Source organism: Mytilus trossulus, chromosome 2 (genome assembly GCF_036588685.1).
Source record: "Mytilus trossulus isolate FHL-02 chromosome 2, PNRI_Mtr1.1.1.hap1, whole genome shotgun sequence".
In the NCBI taxonomy this organism is placed as follows: domain Eukaryota; kingdom Metazoa; phylum Mollusca; class Bivalvia; order Mytilida; family Mytilidae; genus Mytilus; species Mytilus trossulus.
The window spans coordinates 66708813-66729481 of NC_086374.1; the positions used below are offsets into that span (position 1 = coordinate 66708813).

Genomic DNA, 20669 nt, shown 5'->3' on the forward strand with positions numbered 1-20669 from the left:
AACTGTACCACCACTTTGATCTATTGGTTTAATAGCTTCATTGTAAGCAGCAACCCTTAATCAAGGAAATCACGATAGAAAATACAAGCCCCACCCCTGGAATATACTACCAAATTGGAGATATATACGCTGCTTAAATATTGATACTCGGAAATAGAAAGGTCGCAATTAGGAGTCTAAGATCAACTCTTTTGTCGTAAAGTTTTTTTTCAACCGATCTTCATTGTCAATTTCTAGATGTAAGCCCAGATAAGAGGCAGATTTAACTGTATATGTTGTTCCCCTCATATCAATTTCGATGGGATAGATGCGATTAATATAATTTAACCACATTTTGATTTTAATTTAAATGAGAAAACATCATGGGAATAGCGGAAAGTTAATTTAAAGGATACTGCTTACCGAGTAACCTTCACTCCAATAAATCAGATATAAGAAAAGGTTGGTGCCGAAAGTTAAGCACCAACTATTTATTTTTTTTGGCATCGAAACTTTTTTTCATTTAAAGAAAACATTCAAGTAGCAAATTTGATAGCAAATACCATACATCAAACAATAAACTTAAGTTTTGTCACTTATGCATTTACATTTTGCTTAACTTCTTGCGGACTTGATTTGACATAATTGAAAATGTAACATTGCAAATAAAAGTATAACACATGGTACCTTGTATTGTTTTTTTATACTATATCTAATGTGATCAGTGTAAATACAAGTTTTATGTAGCGTGAATCCTAATGCTTTATTAAAATAAAACATTAAAAGAGAAAAGTTGTGACGCTATTGTTATCTTCTTTTAACTATATTTTATTATTGGCATCAATACATTATTTTTGTCGGTTTATTCCATTTGGGGGACGTTGGTTAATCTGTTTACTTATAACGGGTTTATTTTTAAATACAATAACTGCTTTTATTTTAGTCGCAGACAGCAACTTTTTTACATCATTAATTTCTAAGACACGATAACAGGCTTGTCGTTTGTTTATGTAATATATACGTGTTTCTCGTTTCTCGTTTTGTTTATATAGATTAGACCGTTGGTTTTCCCGTTTGAATGGTTTTACACTAGAAATTTTGGGGCCCTGTATAGCTTGTTGTTCGGTGTGAGCCAAGGCTCCGTGTTGAAGGCCGTACTTTAACCTATAATGGTTTACTTTTTAAATTGTTATTTGGATGGAGAGTTGTCTCATTGGCACTCACACCACATCTTCCTATATCTATTTGTAATATTAATACGATTTACAATATATGTTTTTCAAGATTAAAAGAATGTGTTGTATAAATAAACTCATAAAAAGTAAAATCACAAAAATACTGAACTCCGAGGAAGATTCAAAACGAAAAATCCCTAATCAAAAATTAATGGCAAAATCAAAAGTACAAACACATCAAACGAATGGATAACAACTGTCATATACCTGACTTGGTATGTACAGTCATTTTCTTATGTAGAAAATTTTGGTGTTATAGCCAGTTAAACGTTTCACTTGTATGACAGTCGCATAAATAGATGCAATCATTAAAGTTTTGTTCAAATGAGGTTCTGTTGGCTGGGGTTGGGAGACCTTGTATTTGATCAAAACATGTTTTATTAGATTCTGTACATCTATGATATATTAAAAAATTCCAAGATTCAGAACACATAGTGTCTTTTGAATATCTTTCATATACCACTCCGGTCTTGTCTCGTATCATTTCCTACTACAGGAATATAGTAATCTTCTTTTCTTTGTATTATGTATTTGTAGTTTATAAATTCCTATCATGTTTTTGTCATAAACTATAAAAGAGGGACGAAAGACACCAAAGGGACAGTCAAACTCGTAAATCCAAAACAAACTGACAACGCCATGGCTAAAAATGAAAAAGACAAACAGAAAAACAATAGTAGACATGACACAACATAGAAAACTAAAGAATAAACAACACGAACCCCACCAAAAACTAGGGGTGATCTCAGGTGCTCCGGAAGGGTAAGCAGATCCTGCTCCACATGCGGCACCCGTCGTGTTGCTTATGTGATTTCAAATCCGGTAAATAGTCTAATTCGGTAGGTCAAATTCATGAAAGGGAAGGGGATTGTAGTTACGACGTAAGGAACATATCCGATATCATTTGTGAAACGGTTATTCCATAACGGTCAACCAACTCGTGATGGCGTCCGTAAAATTTACGAAGGGATGATTTCAACTTCACCATTTGGAACTCTTGGTTTAATAGCTTCCTTGTGAGCAGTAACCCTCTATCAAGAAAATCATGATAGGAAACGCAAGCACGGGAATATCGCATCAATTGGGAGATATATACCCCGTATGCAGGTGCTGCTGGAATGTTGCTACTTAGAAATGGAAAGTTCACAATTGGAAAGCTGAAATCATCTCTTTTGTCGTAAAGTTTTGTCTTCAACCGAAAAAATGTTTTGTGGTGTGTTTTTTTTATAGTCTTGCAATACTATAAATTATACTTAGATTATACGATGATTTGTTATGAAAACTTGTGTCAAATTCAAATTCCCTCTGGTACTCTACCTAATATAACATCATGTCACGAAGTTTGACCAATGTGCATAGCACTTTTACTGTTAAGGAAAAAAAAAACGTTCAAATGTATTTCAGTAGCCCTTTTCACAAAAAATCTCAAGTGTAAAATGTGTCGTAAGTCTAAGATATTCCTTAACAATTCAACGTAATATTTTTATCGTAAGATTAATTTTACACTAGATTTTGTGTGATCTATTTCATAAATTTACAATTTGTAAAAATTTACTAGAATTAAAGAGAGATAACTCTTTATATTCTCCACATAACGTATTTACAAATAATTTTGGATATAACCATCCTTAGATTTTTTTTCAAAATAGAATCTCTAAATAGGAAAATTGTCTGTCAGTTTTCCGGACTTCCGACTTTTGAATTTGCATATGAAATCGTCATTTAGTTTAACTTTTTTTCTCCAATTGGGTTCTCTTTATTCAAATCGATGTAAAAAAATGTATCTGTTTAACATGGGAGGGCTGTCAAAAAAAAATAGAAGAATGAATATCAGCACTCTTACAGAAAAGTATAAGTACATGCAGGTTGAAATTCATAAATAATTGATATCAGACTTGTTTAAGCAGCAGAGGTCATCAGATTCACTTTATTCTCATGAACATGGATCAATGGTTTAGAAACATTATAAACTTTAAGAATATAACAAATAGTCCTATTTAACGACTGCATAATCTATAATGGTTAAAAAATGGTCATGTATACCAGGACTTAATTTTTGTACGCTAAACGTGCATTTCGGTAACAAATAGACTCACCAAAGCGCTCTAATACAAAAAGTTAAATACACCAAAACAAGTACGAAATTGAAGAGAACAGTAAATAAATGATAACATTTTAGAAAAAAAAGTAGTTTGTTACTAAAGTTTATGACGAAAGTGATAGCAGGTTCTGAATGTAAAATATCGTAATTTAAGGATTAGGACTATTCTAGTTTAATAATTCTTGTCATAAAGACAGTCACAATGCAAGACTACTTTCATGTTTTTTACTGAGCAGTATATGCGGGAATGTTAAAGTAAAAGTATAAAGAAAATAAATAATGCTGTATAAATGATGAAATACCGAGAATTCTTTTTAGCAACTTTAATGATCGTTTTTAACGCAGACATATTTCATGGTCTGACAAAAATAAATAATGACAACACACGCACTAAACACAACATGAACGTTCAAAATCAACAAACAAAGTAAAGTTCATGTCTAACTTGACTTAAACATGTCACATAACAGTCTTTCTATCGGAATACTTCCGATTGTTCGACGGAAAAATACGTCTTCCACGGCACGTGGACTCAGAGTTCGTAGCACCGGAAGCAGTAACAACAGCTTTCCAAATCTAAACTTGTTAGGGGATTGGTTTGTCAAAATGTAGTCATTCAACATCAACTGCGCTTGGTCTTGTAGTAGTTCTATTTGAAAATAATCCCGTATACCACGGGCTTCTGAAAAGAATAAATATTATCTGTCATCTTTTCAGTTCTTATTGTTTATTCATTTAATTATCATAAAACGTTCACATTAATATAAAAAAGAAGATGTGGTATGATTGCCGATAAGACAACTATCCACAAAAGACCAAAATGACACAAACATTAACAACTATAGGTATTTAGTTGACATAATCACAAACATTTACATATTAACAGCTAACTATACAAAAGTAAAAAGACAGGTGATAGGACCAAGTTACATCCATGAAATTCAAAATGAGATGTTCTATGCTTATATAACTGCATACTTAAAATAATTGGTTCCCATTAAAAAAGTCTAAACAAACTTTAAAATTAAAACTACTAGTATGTAAATATTCAACGTCAAAAGCCAATGACTGAGAGGGGAAGGACAAAATATTAGCATACCCGCGATGCAATCAATTCTGTAATAAATGTATTTCTATAAATATTATCGTAGACTTTAGGTAAGACAAACACTTGTGTTTTAAAATTACTCGCAAAACAGTTAAAATGCATAAGTGAAATTCAATATCCAGAGAATTTGTGAACATACCCGGTTTGAATAAAACCAATGCCTTTAAGCATGCGTATTCTGTCGTGTCCACACGATTTGCGTTCAGTCTCGATATAATATCCTGGACTAATCTCAGCTGTGCTGCAATAAGGAAACTCCTGTCTCCAGTATTTGCGTCCAATGAATATCCATTGTTTGTCATAAGTGTCCCTACAAAATTATTTAAATAAATATACCTTTACTTTCTTCACGAAGGAATCTAATTCTTATCAATAACTATCATAATTATATTCTGCATATTGATACTAGTACTCATCAGATTTGCGTCACAATATAAAGCTTTAATATTGTCGATTAGAGAATCTGGCCACACTGACAGCAAATATTATTTGTAATGAATGATATTTTCTATAAGAATTGTTCTGAAGAATTAACGACTTCATCAATCATACTTTTAAAGACAGAAAAAATGCAATTTTACTTACCAATGTCAATAGGCAAAGACCATTGTGCTGCACTTAAAATAAATAATTCGCACCAAGATTCCTCAAGAAGTATAGCTTGATCCCTAAAGGGAAGTTGTAGGAATGATGGGATACTTCTTGCCCATTTCACACACATGAAAAGTAGTCTAGCCGCTGTTTCGTAAATGTTATCGTTGGCCAACAAAGCATTGTCTGACGTCATTGAAACTTGTGTATACTTTGGAACTGGCTGCTGCATGGATTGCTGATAGGCTGATGATGTTTGGGAGAACGGAAGTACCCTTGGCGCAAGTTTTGGTGACTCATCAGATGAACTTTTTGGACTTGTAGATGATGTGACGTTTGGACTGTTACTTTTATCAGATGCTGGAGAACCTGAAAGTGTTGAGAAATTAACTTTACATTATTAGAATCATAAACAAAATTTATGTTTTGAAGACTATTTAAGAACATCAAACTTTGCTTATAGACAATTAATAACAAAACTAAGAATTAGTGACCATAATTTAAATATAGAAAAAGGCAGACATACTAATATTCCTAGAGAGCAGAGATTATGCCTTAAATGTAAAACATTAGAAAACGAAAAACATTTTATATTAGATTGTAAATTAAATATGGAACTAAGAAATAACTTTTTGAACACTTTGGATTTAAATATATATTTCTGTAAAAGATTTATCTGATGAATAAAAGTTGATTTCTATGCTCAATCCATCAACACCATCACAAGTAAATAAATTGGGGTCCTACATCAAAAGGTCATTAGAATTGAGGACAGGGGACACTGAATATTTTCTGTAAATTAATGATTGCGTAGAGCCCAGGTGGTCGTGTGGTTTAGCGGGAAGGCTGCAGTGCAGGCGATTTGGTGTCACGATCTCACAGTAGCATGGGTTCGAATCCCAGCGAGCCGACTGGGAAGAACCAAAAATTTGTGAAAGCAAAATTTACAGATCTAACATTGTTGGGTTAATGTTTAGACGAGTTGTATATATATGTGTATATATATAAAAATATAGTTATATTGTTTATGATTTTGTATGTCACAAACTTAATGTTTAAAGTTTATATGGCAATAAATATTTGAATTTGAATTATTGTTATGTACCATTGTTAAGAACTAATATGATAAAAAAAAAAGCAGTGAGGTACATTCTGTAAAGGTCAATCTAAATAGGTCAATATATCTGTGAGATGGTGGCATTTTTAAACCCCCTTATTCCAGAGTATACTTGTTCCTTATCATTTTCTATAATATGTGACTGTTTACGGAGCTCAAAGATCGTACTATGGCGAAGACGGAACTAAGTTGAAAAACTTGTGTCTAATACATTTATTTGGAACAATAAAATATGTTTAAAATAAAGAATTTGTTTAATGAAGGCCTTTGTAATCAAAATTATTCAACGGAGTGACATAAAGTATCTCAATAAACACATGTCTTTTAAACGCTTCTATTAACGATCTTTATAAATTGGAGAGTTCTCACACAGTAGTATCAAAATTAAGCAATAGATCGGCATATTTTTTGTATTTTTCATGAAAAATAATAGTGAGGACCAGCAGATTTTTTCAAGGACAACCTGGGGAAAAAAGAATTTACAGAACTCTGTTTACACCAAGTAATGACCTTCAACTCATAACCTATATAGTGTGTATACTTACCATTTTCTGATGAGGAAGTAGAAGCCGGTTCCGGTGATGGCGTCGTTCTTTCACTTTTAGTGTCAGTCCTGTCAATTTTATCATTTGCGTTATCTGATGGCGTTGAACATCTGCTAGTGTGAACCATCGGTGGCTGCGTCGGAGAACTGTTGGTGGAGGCATTGCTGCTACCATCGCTGTTAAAGTGGCTGTATTTTGTACGAACATCGATGTTTACATTGCAAGAAGAAAAGTGAGACTGTAAAGCATGGTGTCGACGTTGATCGTGCTGATACTGGAGGGCGAATGCGGGAGGATAAACAGGGCTCGGTCTGTACGTTGGAAACTCTGGTACCCTCAAATTAGCATTAAATGGTGGATAATGGTGATATTGACGGCTGAAAAGAATAACATAAATTTTCATATAAAAAGTAATAATCTAAGGAACTTGCAACAACAATGTAGGGAATCACCCTTCTTTCAAAACAAGGGCTACAAAGCACCAGTCATGCAAAAACGTTTTGCTTTTTATCGAAATAACCCCTCCCCATCTAGGTTTATTCATAACTCAAGCTCATGATAAGATAAAAATAATGACAAAACTTACATGTAATAACGTTACAAATTAATAGTGTAAGGGATACAAATGAGAATTAAGTTAAACGTTTGGCTTCATTTACAAAACTGTTTGTAGACAAACGCAGCTGCCACATTCAAGCAAATACTAAACCCCTAACGGGAAGGATTGTGCCTGATGTTCATATGATGAAATCATAATCTTTCAGTCAGTTTAATTGAAGTCTGGAGCTGGCATGTCAGTTTACTGCTAGTAGTCTGTTGTTATTTATGTATTATTGTCATTTTGTTTATTTTCTTTTGTTACATCTTCTGACATCAGACTCGGACTTCTCTTGAACTGAATTTTAATGTGCGTATTGTTATGCGTTTACTTTTCTACATTGGTTAGAGGTATAGGGGGAGGGTTGATATCTCACAAACATGTTTAACCCCGCCGCATTTTTGCGCCTGTCCCAAGTCAGGAGCCTCTGGCCTTTGTTAGTCTTGTATTATTTTAATTTTAGTTTCTTGTGTACAATTTGGAAATTAGTATGGCGTTCATTATCACTGAACTAGTATATATTTGTTTAGGGACCAGCTGAAGGACGCCTCCGGGTGCGGGAATGTCTCGCTACATTGAAGACCTGTTGGTGACCTGCTGTTGTTTTTTTATTTGGTCGGGTTGTTGTCTCTTTGACACATTCCCCATTTCCATTCTCAATTTTAAATGTGTGTCATAACGTAGTTTTCAGTCATAATTTGATAGGCTATGCCCTAGTTTAGAACGGATAGAATATTTTACAATGGTAGAATTATGTAACAGTTTGCAGGTATTATATATAGTTATTTCTTTGTGTAATCATCTGATACATGTAAATTATAAGTAATAGGTCTGACAAAAGGCATTTTCAAATGGTGATCATAAAGCTATCAAATTGAAAACCCGAGCTATAAACATGATGAAACTGAAGTGTTGAATGAGTTGAATAATTTGCAATTTGTCGACATTTTTAATTTTCTCTACACCATGTATTAGCATGTACCAACAACATACTTCTAATTGAATATTGAAAGGCTGGTGAATATAGCATTTAGGGAGCTACCATTTGATTTTTATGGGGGGCTAGGATGAAATTTTAAAAAAATAGGCAGGACAGGAGTTTTGAGTAAAAAAAAAAGGCAGGATGAGACATTTGCAAAAAAAAAAAGTCAGGATGACAATTTATGTAAAAAATGTCAGGATAAACTAACAAAAAAAAATGCAGGACCAGTTAGGGTGAAAACAAAAAGGCAGGACAGAGATTACAACTGAAAAAAAAAGCAGGACAAAATTTTTCATCCCCCGCCCCATAAAAATCAAATGGTAGCTCCCTTATATTTTCATAGATGCAGTCTAATAAAAATATGAAAACATTATTAATAAACATATATGTATCCTACAATCAGCCAACTATTGTAGAAGTAACGTTAATTACCATTAACCATGTGATGGGCAATCTGGTACAAAAAAAGCAGGAAGTCCAACAGTAAATTGTAGAACGGAACATAATTATGAAACTCAGAAAAAATAAACTCAAACTACTATCCAATAGATGCTATATACCCTTTGATCGGCTATACTTCTTAAGGAATTAGTAGTGGTTTGGGCAAATGCATTGATTCTGGAAATGCAATTCAATTATATGTCTACACAGATATAAGAAGATGTTATATCAGTGCCAATGAGAGTTACTCTCCATTCACAAGTCACAATTTATAAAAGTAAAAAATTATAGGTCAAAGTATGGTCTTCTAACAGGGAGCCTCGGCTCACACGGAACAGCAAGATATAAAGGCCACCAAAAATTACAAAATGTACAACCATATGTGTACATAAAATTGAGGATGGAAATGGGGAATGTATCAAAGAGACAACAACCCGTCGGACCATAGAAAAAAACAACAGAAGAAGGTCACCAACAGGTCTTCAATGTAATGAGAAATTCCCGCGACCGGAGTCGTCCTTCAGCTGGCCCCTTAACAAATAAATACTAGTTTAGTGATAATGAACGCCATACTAATTTCCAAATTGTACACAAGAAACTAAAATTAAAATAGTACAAGACTAACAAAGGCCAGAGGCTCCTGACTTGGGACAGGCGCAAAAATGCGTCGGTGTTAAACATGTTTATGAGATCTCAACCCTCCCCCTATACCTCTAGCCAATGTAGAAAAGTAAACGCATAACAATACGTACATTTAAAATTCAATTCAAGAGAAGTTCGAGTCTGATGTCAGAAGATGTTACCAAAGAAAATAAACAAAATGACAATTATACATAAATAACAGCAGACTACTAGCAGTTAACTGACATGCCAGCTCCAGACTTCAATTAAACTAATTGAAAGATTATGATTTCATCATATGAATATCAGGCACAATCCTTCCCGTTAGGGGTTTAGTATCATACCATCATAACATATATGAGAAGAACATAACCCGTGTCATGCCAACAACTGTTTTTTTTAATAAATCATGTGTTTAGTTCCGATGCAAAGACCCTATAAATGAATCAATATTAACATGTATACATGTTGTGATAATGATATGTTGTTTTTTGTATATCATGGGTTTTTTTTCAGATAATGAAGCTGATAATGATAAATTGAATATATTTTATAACCAACATTATACGGGAGATAACTCTAAAATATCAAATGACTTTTACAAATCGGTACAAATATATCTTAGGGATTGCATCATAATAATGTTTTGAATGTTTATTTTCATTTCAAACATTTTTTTTAAATGTATTTCAATAGTAACACACCTTTCAAAGAACTCATCGAAATCATATGGATACCCAGTTTTATGGCTGTGATCCTCTAAATTTTCCCTTTTATACTGGAAACATCTTGGAGATCGTTCATGCTGAACAGCTAAAACAAAAAAGAAAAATAGTTCACACAAAGTTGTAAAAAATAGTCACCCTTCTATTAAAATTGAGAATGGAAATGGGGAATATGTCAAGGAGACATCAACTCGACCAAAGAACAGACAACAGCGAAAATGAACGTCACATTAAACTCCGAAACAAACAATGTTTAACCCTCAGCGTAAGGTAACAGCATTGATGTAAAAAAAAAATAAGGAGATGTTATATGATTGCCAATGTGACAACTATTCACCATAGACCAAATGATGAGGATGATGATTGTGAACAATCAGGTCATGGCATAACACAACCTTGTCATCCATAATATAAGCGAACCTCGTGTCGTACAGAAAGCTATAGATGATCATAGATAGGTCCAGGGAAAAAATGTGAAAAAAGAAGCATTTTGATCGGGATTATCATTCAGAACATGTTCAGGGATCTGTGTGAGGTGTCCTTCATTTTTGGTATTTTGTTATTTTATTCTTTATGCCATAATTCTCTATTCTTTATAAATGTTACCTATTATTCTCAATTCTTTATATATAAGAACCCTATTATTGTGTTGGTTTTTTTTTTTTTTTTTTTTTTTTTTTTCATTTCCGTTTTTTCTCTATTCTTTTTTTATGGGCCCTGTATTCTGTCGGTTATTCTCTATATTCGTAAACGTTATCCACTTCTCATTGATGTGAAAACGTTTACCTTATTCAGTCCAATGATAACTAACAAAACTCTATGTTGGCCGAAACAAATTTGAAGATTTGTTTATCAATTTTGAAGTAGATTTGTATTACTTTCAAGTACATAAAATCGAGAAAGTTTTCAACTTGTTTCAAGATTCAAACGGCACGCGACTATCACAATGACAGACGCGTGGTTTCAGCTTTGTCGGTACAAGTGTTTGCATAGAGCATGACAGATCACCAATTAACAAGCTTTTTCTGTCAAAAGAGGGTACTTGAAAATATCGTTGACAAACTATGTATATGATGTTAATCCGTTATTCATGATGAAGGGGTAATCTTGTGTCCGACAAATGATCGTTATTTAAAATCATCAAGAGGATTATATGAAAAGTACAGGTTATCAATTATTATAATAAAAAAAGTATTGTCAATCTGAACAAGATCGAAAAATGTATAATCTAGATCAGGAATTCCAATTAAACACGAAAATCGATGAATATAAAAACAACTTGCATATATCAGTTAGGGAGGAGTAAACCAAAGTATATTGTTTATAGTTACAATAACGGTGGAATTGCGTTCGTGCTATGTACATACTTTTAAACTCTCTCGTCCTGCTCGTCCGAATTTAAAGAATGTTTACTCTAACTTCAAATAATATAACAAGATAAACAGGACAGATAGTAAATGAGAAAAATCCATTTCAAACGAAATGAAATATATATGAAATCTATACTTCCATGTTCACCAACAAAAATGTATAGAGAGAGCAAAAAACTAATACGTGCAAGTTCTGGCAGTTCCTTTTTAGTAGCATGCAAAATTATTAAAATCTTCACAATAAGTCGGTTTGCTTATTTGTTTTTACAGGTTTTGTCGAAAATGGAAGTGGCCGCACGTGTGAACAGTTTTATTTTCAAAATACATGTTGTATTTGATGATAATGTATAACATATATAAAGGTTGAGACTGAATATGAAATCGGCCACTTAAATTTTTGATAATTTATAATAAACCGCAAAGATAAGTTTTACTAGTACACACCCGTGATATCGCGGGTCCGTGACTGAATAAAAGTATATAACTATGCGCAAGACTTATTTTTGTATAAGTATTGTCATCTGATAAAGTCATGTCGATTATAAGATAGTTATCACAGTTTTCTTTGCTTTCAAATTTTTCTGTTTGAACCCGTCTAACTGGAACTTATCAATTATTGGTAATATTAATTATTTGGAAAACAAAAGGTCCTGGGATGGTATTTTTTTAATCAGCAGCATTGTCCTATATTAGTTATAAATAAAGTTGAATTCTTTGATTCGCTGTTTTACGTCATACCCGCTAACAAATTGAAAACTGTACCTATATGCCTTATTTTTAGTATTGGTATTGGTATCTTGTAAAGTCTTACTGATTAAAATACTACAATAGGTAACAATTTGACAATTTAGTAGTGTCAACCCTGTGATTATGACCCGTGTATATAGCATATCCTGAATACATCGTCTGGTGGTGCGCCTGTCAAATACGGAACGTACAGATAAGGGTAATAGGTAACAGATGAATATACTATTGGTATCGGTATCGGACTCGACCCGGAACTTCTTAATTATTGGCAATATTAATTACGTGGAAAACAAAAGGGCCTGGAGTGGTGTAATTTTTAATCTACACCTTTGTACTATATCAGTTATATATAAAGTTGAATTCTTAGATTCGTCGTTTTTACGTGATGACGGCTGACAAATTGGACCTCGTAATTTTAGTATTATAGATGGCATTTTTGAGGCTTTTTATATTTGATATAAGTAATAAGATGTATTACGAGTGCCAATGAGACAACTCTCAATTCAAGTTGAGGTTGAATTTAAGAGTCTTTAAGTACCAAATAAATCAGTTGAAATCTTTCCCACAAACTAATTGAATTGACTGAATTAGACACTAAAGTCTTAAAAATGAAAAAAAAATCATTCGTTAGATGAACTTCAAATGTAAGGCCAAACTATAAGCCCTACCAGACATCCTTCAAGGTAGGAGGGATTAATTTCTTTTACAACCATTTTCCTTGCACGACTGAAGCATCAAACTTTCAATTCAGACCGTGCCAGTCAAAAACGTTAGATTTTTTCAGAGAAGGAAAGTGTTGGTACGGGTCAGTATTAATAGATTTGTACACTAATTTAACAAAAAGCTCAATGCTTCGATTTCAGATCAGTTTCTTCATCAAGAACAGAATGTTCATTTCAGTTTCCGATTGTAAGAGCAAAGTAAACTCTTCATTTGATCACGACTGCATTTAATATCTAAAGAACTATTTAACTAATTACTGTAATGACTAGTTTGGAAATCTGTTCACCTGTAATTTTCTCACAACGTGTTTGCATTGTAATAGAGCAGGATTGGGAAGGTGCATGGTTTATTGAACGTGTTTGTAATACGATCTAGTACCAGATCACAACATGTTTACTTAATAAAAATATGATAGTATGTCTTCTGAGTTGGTAAGATTTGAAAACCACTCATCAGAAAATGAATCTCTTAATTTGTCGTATTACAACGAACCATATATAAACTGTTTAAATTATATTTAAACTTGCATGAGGTGGCACTGCAACCCGGCTGAATGAAGACAAATTAGCTAATTTTAGCCTATATTTATATTAAGCGATCTCAAGAAAACAGTTATCTTACAACAAAAAATCAGAAATGACATTGAAATGTCAACAACATAAAAGAATCTTTAACATATAGCCAAATAATCCGTATCATATGACTATATGCTGAAAATTTTCAAGATATTTTGTAATTTAACTATCAAACTGGGGCTCCAAAATCTCCGTGTTAAACACCAATTTTAAAAGGACAAAACAACTTATTATATAAATAAGATTAAGAAAGGAAATGAGGAATATGTCAAAGAGACTACAACCCGACCAAAGGGCAGAAAACAACCCGACCAAAGAGCAGACATCTGTCGCATGCAACCAATGGGTCTTCAACGCAGCGAGAAAATACCGCAGGCCCCTAAATAAAATTGTGTTTTAATTCAGTGAAAAAGAAAGTCACACTAAACTCCAAAACATATATCAGTCACTGACCGCGTGCCAGGAGATCGCTAAGCTCTGTAATCCTGAATATGCATAACATATAAGCCACTGGACATTAAGCAAACAACGACACATTAATCAATCAGAATAAAGGTGGTCTTGTTAGTAAGTCAGATTGGTTTTGTGGGTTTTTTAACATTACAAAATAAAAACGAAATCATTTTAATCATTGGTGACTGATAAGTTATTATTTCATTTCAAAATAATATTTATATAATTAAATGGAGTATATATGTGTTTACTCGAGGTAAATGTGCCGTGCAACCGTACAAAGAATTTTACGCACACATGTATTGGTAACGAATTACATAAAAAAAAAAAATCTGGATACCAAAAAGTGTAATTGCTCTTGAATTTTTAATTTGTTTACTTACCATCCTTATTCATCTTAACTTCAAGACATTTCTTGAAACGACAAGCCTGACACTGGTTTCTCCTAGCAACATCTACAATGCATTGGCTATTCTCTTTACAAACATAATCAAGATTTCGTCGAATGCTTCTCTTGAAGAAACCACGACAGCCATCACAACTCAAGACGCCATAATGTTTACCGGAAGCCTTGTCGCCGCATACGCGACACAGAGATTCGGGTTTCCTGCTCAAATGTCCATTGTCTAGAAAAAGAAAATAATAATATATCAAACTTTATATGTTTTATTAGAGAAATTGTACTTTATCCGACCACGCCTGGACCATATTAATGTGTCGAAAAAAATCATTCTACTTCATACGAGATCAAAACACAAATGAACAGTTTTCAGGCCCTATGCTCCTTTTGGTACACTATTCTCACTGGGAGGCAACTAATATTTTTTTTTCGCGTGCTTGCTGGATAAATACAATTTTAAGAATAGTAAATAATCAAAGAATCTGAAAAATAATGGAATGAAGAAGTAAAACGAATAGCTGTGGTAAATTAAAGAATAAAGTAAAACAATACCGATTATAAAAATGTGATTAAAGAATTGCTCTATGTACTGACTATAGAAAGTCTCTAATTCAAAAATACTTTGATTTAATAATTCTCTGAATTTTATAACAAATAGGCGTAATCTGAAAAGTAATACCTCGTTCATGCGTACCTGTAATTCGAACTGAATCCGAATCGAATGCGAATCGAATTCGCTTATCTCGTTCACATACTCTTTTTTTTATTCGAATAAGAAATACGTTTTTGTTAAAACGAATTAAAAGTTAATGTCGTGTGGATGTTATTAAGCGAATTTCACGCGCGCATTGTAATTCGAAATTAAAATTGACGTTAGGACGTAAATAGTTTCGAATGTGAATTAAACTAATTCGAATTTGTTAATGCGAATCGAATTCGAATTACTTGTGAACTCAGCATTAATTGATATCTCCAAATATCAATAGCCATTGTATGTTCTATCAGGAACATATATATACTGTTCCCAGGTTCTATGACGTTTTTAACATAAGAAACTATTATCATTCAAAATGATTTGAAAATGTAAAACAAACAAAATATATCAAATCTAAACAATAGTTTACGACTAACATAAAAAGTTCCAAACCCTTAGTCGGATTATCTAAATTCAAGTTTCGACAAATAATTATTAATAATTTCATAGACAGAGAACACTTAATGATCGTTACATAGAAATAACCAATATTACACACAATTCGACTCCTTAATCTCTTGTTAATATAATCTGATTAACGAAAAAGAATGTATGACTTTTGGTATGTAGCTGTAATATTTCATATCAGTGGTTTAATATCAACCCAACATTGATTTTTTTTTATAATATTAAAGGGGCACTAGCTGCCAACTATGTTCACCTATTTGATTCAAATTCTAATATTCTATTTATAACAATGTAAAACATTTTCCCAAACTATCAAAAGTATAAAATAAACCATTTACAGGACATGGTCTCAATAAGATGAAGCTTCGTTTCGTAATAATTTTAGCCAAGACGCCATCTACCTAATTAACTATCGAGTTGACCTTCTATGACCATATAAGCGATGTAAACATAAACACAGATAAAAATAGATTAAGCAACTCGTGCAATTGGTTTTTGTATAGGTCTGTTAAATGTTTTATAAATTATAAATTTATGTTTATCATCGTTTTTCCTTTATAAGAAAACCAGTCGAGTTAAGCAAATGTGCTAAAATCCTTTGAAACCAGGAAAAAAATCAGATTTGTGTTTATACCGTTTTTATATAGAAAATATGACTGCTCAAAAGGCTACAACAACTTTTTGCATAACATTTTTCATGCTATAACTTGCTCTTGGAACAACTATATACTACTACTGCTTCCTGTACATTATATACACTTTAAAATGTAATCCGATTTATAAAGTCTGATTCCATTACCAAATATTGTAAGGTATAGAAAGAGATTACCTATGATCGAGGATCATACCAAAGGTGTGAAACGATTAGATGCGCCATGTTGACTTTTTCTTGAAATTTTGCCTCATAGGGTGACGGACTGACTGATTAAGAAACAAATGCAGTGCCCTGAACATGGATCTTTATCACGCAAATATTAAAACTAACGCAATGTGTCAATGTGGTTATTTATACGAAAATGCCCAACATTATTTCCTCTCGCGTAAAAATTATACAGTGCAAAGGAATACCTTATTTTTTGAACTTAGAAAAGAAAATATACCTACCGACTTTGAAAATTTAATGTACGGCAATGCTTTGTTTACTATTAACATAAACAGGCTAATTTTTATAAAAGTGTAGAATTATATTAAAGAGACCAATCGCTTTTCATAGTTTATAGACATTATGGTTAAATATATACCAATAACAATGTAATTACTTTTTGTTGACTTCGAATGAAATTGTTCATTTTTTCCTAAGACATGGATCATCAATTTGATTTTAGTATATAATTCATCAGTTGACAACAACAATTTAACTTATTTGTTTAAAATACAGTAAAAACTTTCCTTTCGAGGGAATATTTATTCCAAGATTAAAACAACCTACCAGGTAGGTCTATCATAAAAATTTACGGTCAACTCGACTTTTAGAAATAGATGAGCCATGTCGTTTAAATTCTCGTTAATTTCATGTCTTCATATTAATATTGTTTATGATGTTATTATTATGTATTTCATTTTTGTTCGGATATTTATTATTTGTATGTAATGGAGAAGACGTTCTAAGTTGCAAAACTTGTGTCTAATCCTATTGTTAATGTTTTTGGACAATAAAAAATGTTTAAACTAACAATGAGCATAGCCCATACCGCATAGTCAACTATATAAGTAGATATAGGAAGATGTGGTGTGAGTGCCAATGAGACAATCCCAATCAAAATAACAATTTAAAAAGTAAACCATTATAGGTTAAAGTACGGCCTTCAACACGGAGCCTTGGCTCACACCGAACAACAAGCTATAAAGGGCCCCAAAATTACTAGTGTAAAACCATTCAAACGGGAAAACCAACGGTCTAATCTATATAAACAAAACGAGAAACGAGGAACACGTATATATTACATAAACAAACGACAACTACTGTACATCAGATTCCTGACGTAGGACAGGTGCAAACATTTGCAGCGGGATTAAACGTTTTAATGGATCCAAACCTTCTCCCTTTTTCTGAAACAATAGCATAACATCACAACATAGAAAACATACGATAAAATATCAATTGGCAGACTTAACTCAATCAAAAAACGTATGATTACACAATGAACGAATAAATTTGATCTGCGATATCTGAATACAAATGCACAGTTAACTAAATATTAGAGACAAACATTCATGACCAAAAAGCTAACAAACAAATTCAAACACACTGAGAAATATTTAACCAATCAATGTTCACTTTAGAAAAAAACGGTTTTTTTATAATCTTGAAGTTTATACAAATGTTGTAAGAATAAGTGAAAAATTGAAGATATTACAAATAATCAAAGCTGGTGTACAGACAAGATCCATATAAATAAAAAATAACAAAAAAGCATTATAAACTAGTATCAACAGGTCGAATTAATATAAGGCCCTGATATGACAATGTAAAACAATTCAAACGAGAAAACTAACGGCCTTATTTATATTAAAAAAAATGAACAAAAACCAAATAGGTAACAAATAAACAAACGACAACCCCTGAATTACAGGCTCCTGACTCAGTGGACAGGCACATACGTAACTTATATGCATTAATTCATTGGCCAAATATTTTTCCTAGTTCTCAATGTTTCCCTTTCATCAAATTCGATATATCAATATCACGAATTACGTGTATAGCGAAGTTATACTACTAGTTCCAAGAACTTGTAACCAATTTCACCTGTATGATGCGTATATATATATATACATAAGTTGTACCCACGGAACAAAGTTCCGTATATATAGAATATTGTTTTTTATCCTCTGTCTGTCCGTCTGTCTTAGAAACATATCTAGTTTTCCAAGTAAAAATGTGGGGACGTGCAGTATGTTTATTATGACACAAGAAACAAATGATTATAATAATTGTTAAACAAGAATACGGATAATTTCTCTGGCGGGATTTTCCCCCGTGCAGTTAACTGAGTTTGTCTCAATTGATTACTCGGAATTGACACCACAATAGAGTTGTCCGTTTCATTCGACCGTTGACCGCAATTACATGCTTGATTGATTTACGGTCTTTGTATATCAATCATGGTCCAATTTTCCCTTCTTTTGTTTACATATAAACAAAACAATCAAATGATTATTAATTCCGTGTAAAACACATTCTCGTTATTTCACGGACGAATATAGTTGCAATTACTAGACTTTTCTTTACATTTTTTCTTGAAACTAAGGAACAAAACAATTAAATTCAGAAAACTAGTTTGTAAGTCGAGGTAGCAACCTTCAATTTAAAGAAAATATAAAGAAGTCCATAAGTCATGGCACTGTACAACAAAGAGGTCTACAATAGATATAGGAAGATGTGGTGTGAGTGCCAATGAGACAACTCTCCATCCAAATAACAATTTAAAAAGTAAACCATTATAGGTTAAAGTACGGCCTTCAACACGGAGCCTTGGCTCACACCGAACAACAAGCTATAAAGGGCCCCAAAATTACTAGTGTAAAACCATTCAAACGGGAACACCAACGGTCTAATCTATACAAGTTTAGATACCGCATGTAAAACAAAGAGGTAAAATAGACTAAAAATAAATATGAAAAACACATAGAGGTTCACAAGTAATGATAATATGTTTAAAATAACTTAGAACCTGAAGACTTATGGTGGTGTATCATAACAAGGTCTACGAGTTAGTATGTACAGTGTAATAACGGAGTTCTGAGACTAAGCATCTTTAGTGAATTTACTGCATGTGAAGTTGCCAAAAAATGTAGCTTTATAATTGTAAAGTCAATACAAAAGGAATATATCATAATGGTACTGTCGCAAATAAGCCATGCTTTCTTAAATATATTTTAGTATACGAAGACAGCCGTTTCTAAAAGTAGCAATTCCAACAAATACAACAAAGTTGTATATTTTCCCGCAACAACATGATGAATTAGTTTTACAACATATATACTTTTTTTTTTACTTATGATACTATAAAACAAAAAATATTGTCATGGTATCCTATATGTAAAATGTAGAAGTACATTTCATTTATAGGTATATATAAATAAAACCCGAAAATATATATACGAAATAATAATTTTACTCACTTGAATTAAAGCTATGAAGTTCCGGTGGAGGCGGCAAAGTGGCGCTCATAATGTGGCAACAAATAAAATTTATCCTCTCTTCCAGGCACCATGGAGCAGTTGAGAAATCAGTGTCATTAGATGAGTTGGTGTCACACTATTATCTTTAGAGTTCAGGTGTGCGTGTGTGTGGAGACAATCGGTTGTGACTTGTCACGTGCTGCTTGAGCAGAAGATGACTCGAGAGCGAACGGTGATTGGTTAATCTTTGGGAAAACTATGAAGAGGGATGTGTCCACTGGATATTTTTTTAATCTGAGCTCTTAGAGGTATTGACAGATAATTAGCGTTTATTCATTTTTAAATATTTTTATGCAATAATTTTACTATATTACATGATTATTGACAAATAAACTACTTAATGTATTTAATATTTGAGCGAATAATAGATGACGGCTTAATCCTTCGACTTCTATGTGTTGTATTCGTTTTTATAAAAAGGATTATCCCTCATTGTGGATCAGCTTAATTGGTCAACTTTCTGTTATAACACATATTTTTGGAGTATTTGTTGCCTAGCATGGACGTACATTAGTACATAAAAGATGCATGCCGCGTTGTGTTTTTTGTGTGTTTTTTTTTTTTATTCAATCACTTTCCACAACCGACTCGTGTGCCTATGCTTTAGTCAATTTAAACTCATAACATATTTGATAATTGTTAACATTTTATGTTTTAATTTAAACGTTTTAACCAAACGTTGCGTTTCATGAATGTGAAACTTTGGAAGTGATTTTAAAATACTATCGTTCTACTAAAAAAAATGTTTACGATAATATTTAAATAATATTTATTTAATATTTTCATTTAAAAATACTATTCGGAAGGTCCAAAGTTTTTTTATAAATTAAGATATGCTTTTATAAGTTGAAAAACAAATTCTTAATAAAAAATATAAGAAAAAGGCATGGAAATTAAAAAAACAACGCATTTTTATTGGTAAACTAGAAAAAGACCAAAAAAAGTGAACTTTCTGTTGTTTGAATTACTTATGCATCTTAGGTTTAATTTTATGATTATTTTTTAAAAATAGCA

At 32.3% G+C, this 20669-nt stretch overlaps 1 protein-coding gene across 1 annotated transcript; it reads right to left on the reverse strand.

The window, feature by feature from the left end:
* Window positions 1-3623: 3623 nt before the first annotated feature.
* LOC134707832 (nuclear receptor subfamily 2 group E member 1-like) lies at window positions 3624-19828 on the reverse strand. Its single transcript, XM_063567908.1, has 7 exons — window positions 19596-19828; window positions 14295-14537; window positions 10023-10131; window positions 6677-7053; window positions 5009-5383; window positions 4563-4733; window positions 3624-3997 (listed from the first exon to the last, which is right to left on the reverse strand). The coding sequence occupies exons 1-7, from the start codon at window positions 19642-19644 to the stop codon at window positions 3756-3758; spliced, it is 1566 nt and encodes a 521-aa protein (XP_063423978.1). The 5' UTR covers window positions 19645-19828; the 3' UTR covers window positions 3624-3755.
* Window positions 19829-20669: the final 841 nt, after the last annotated feature.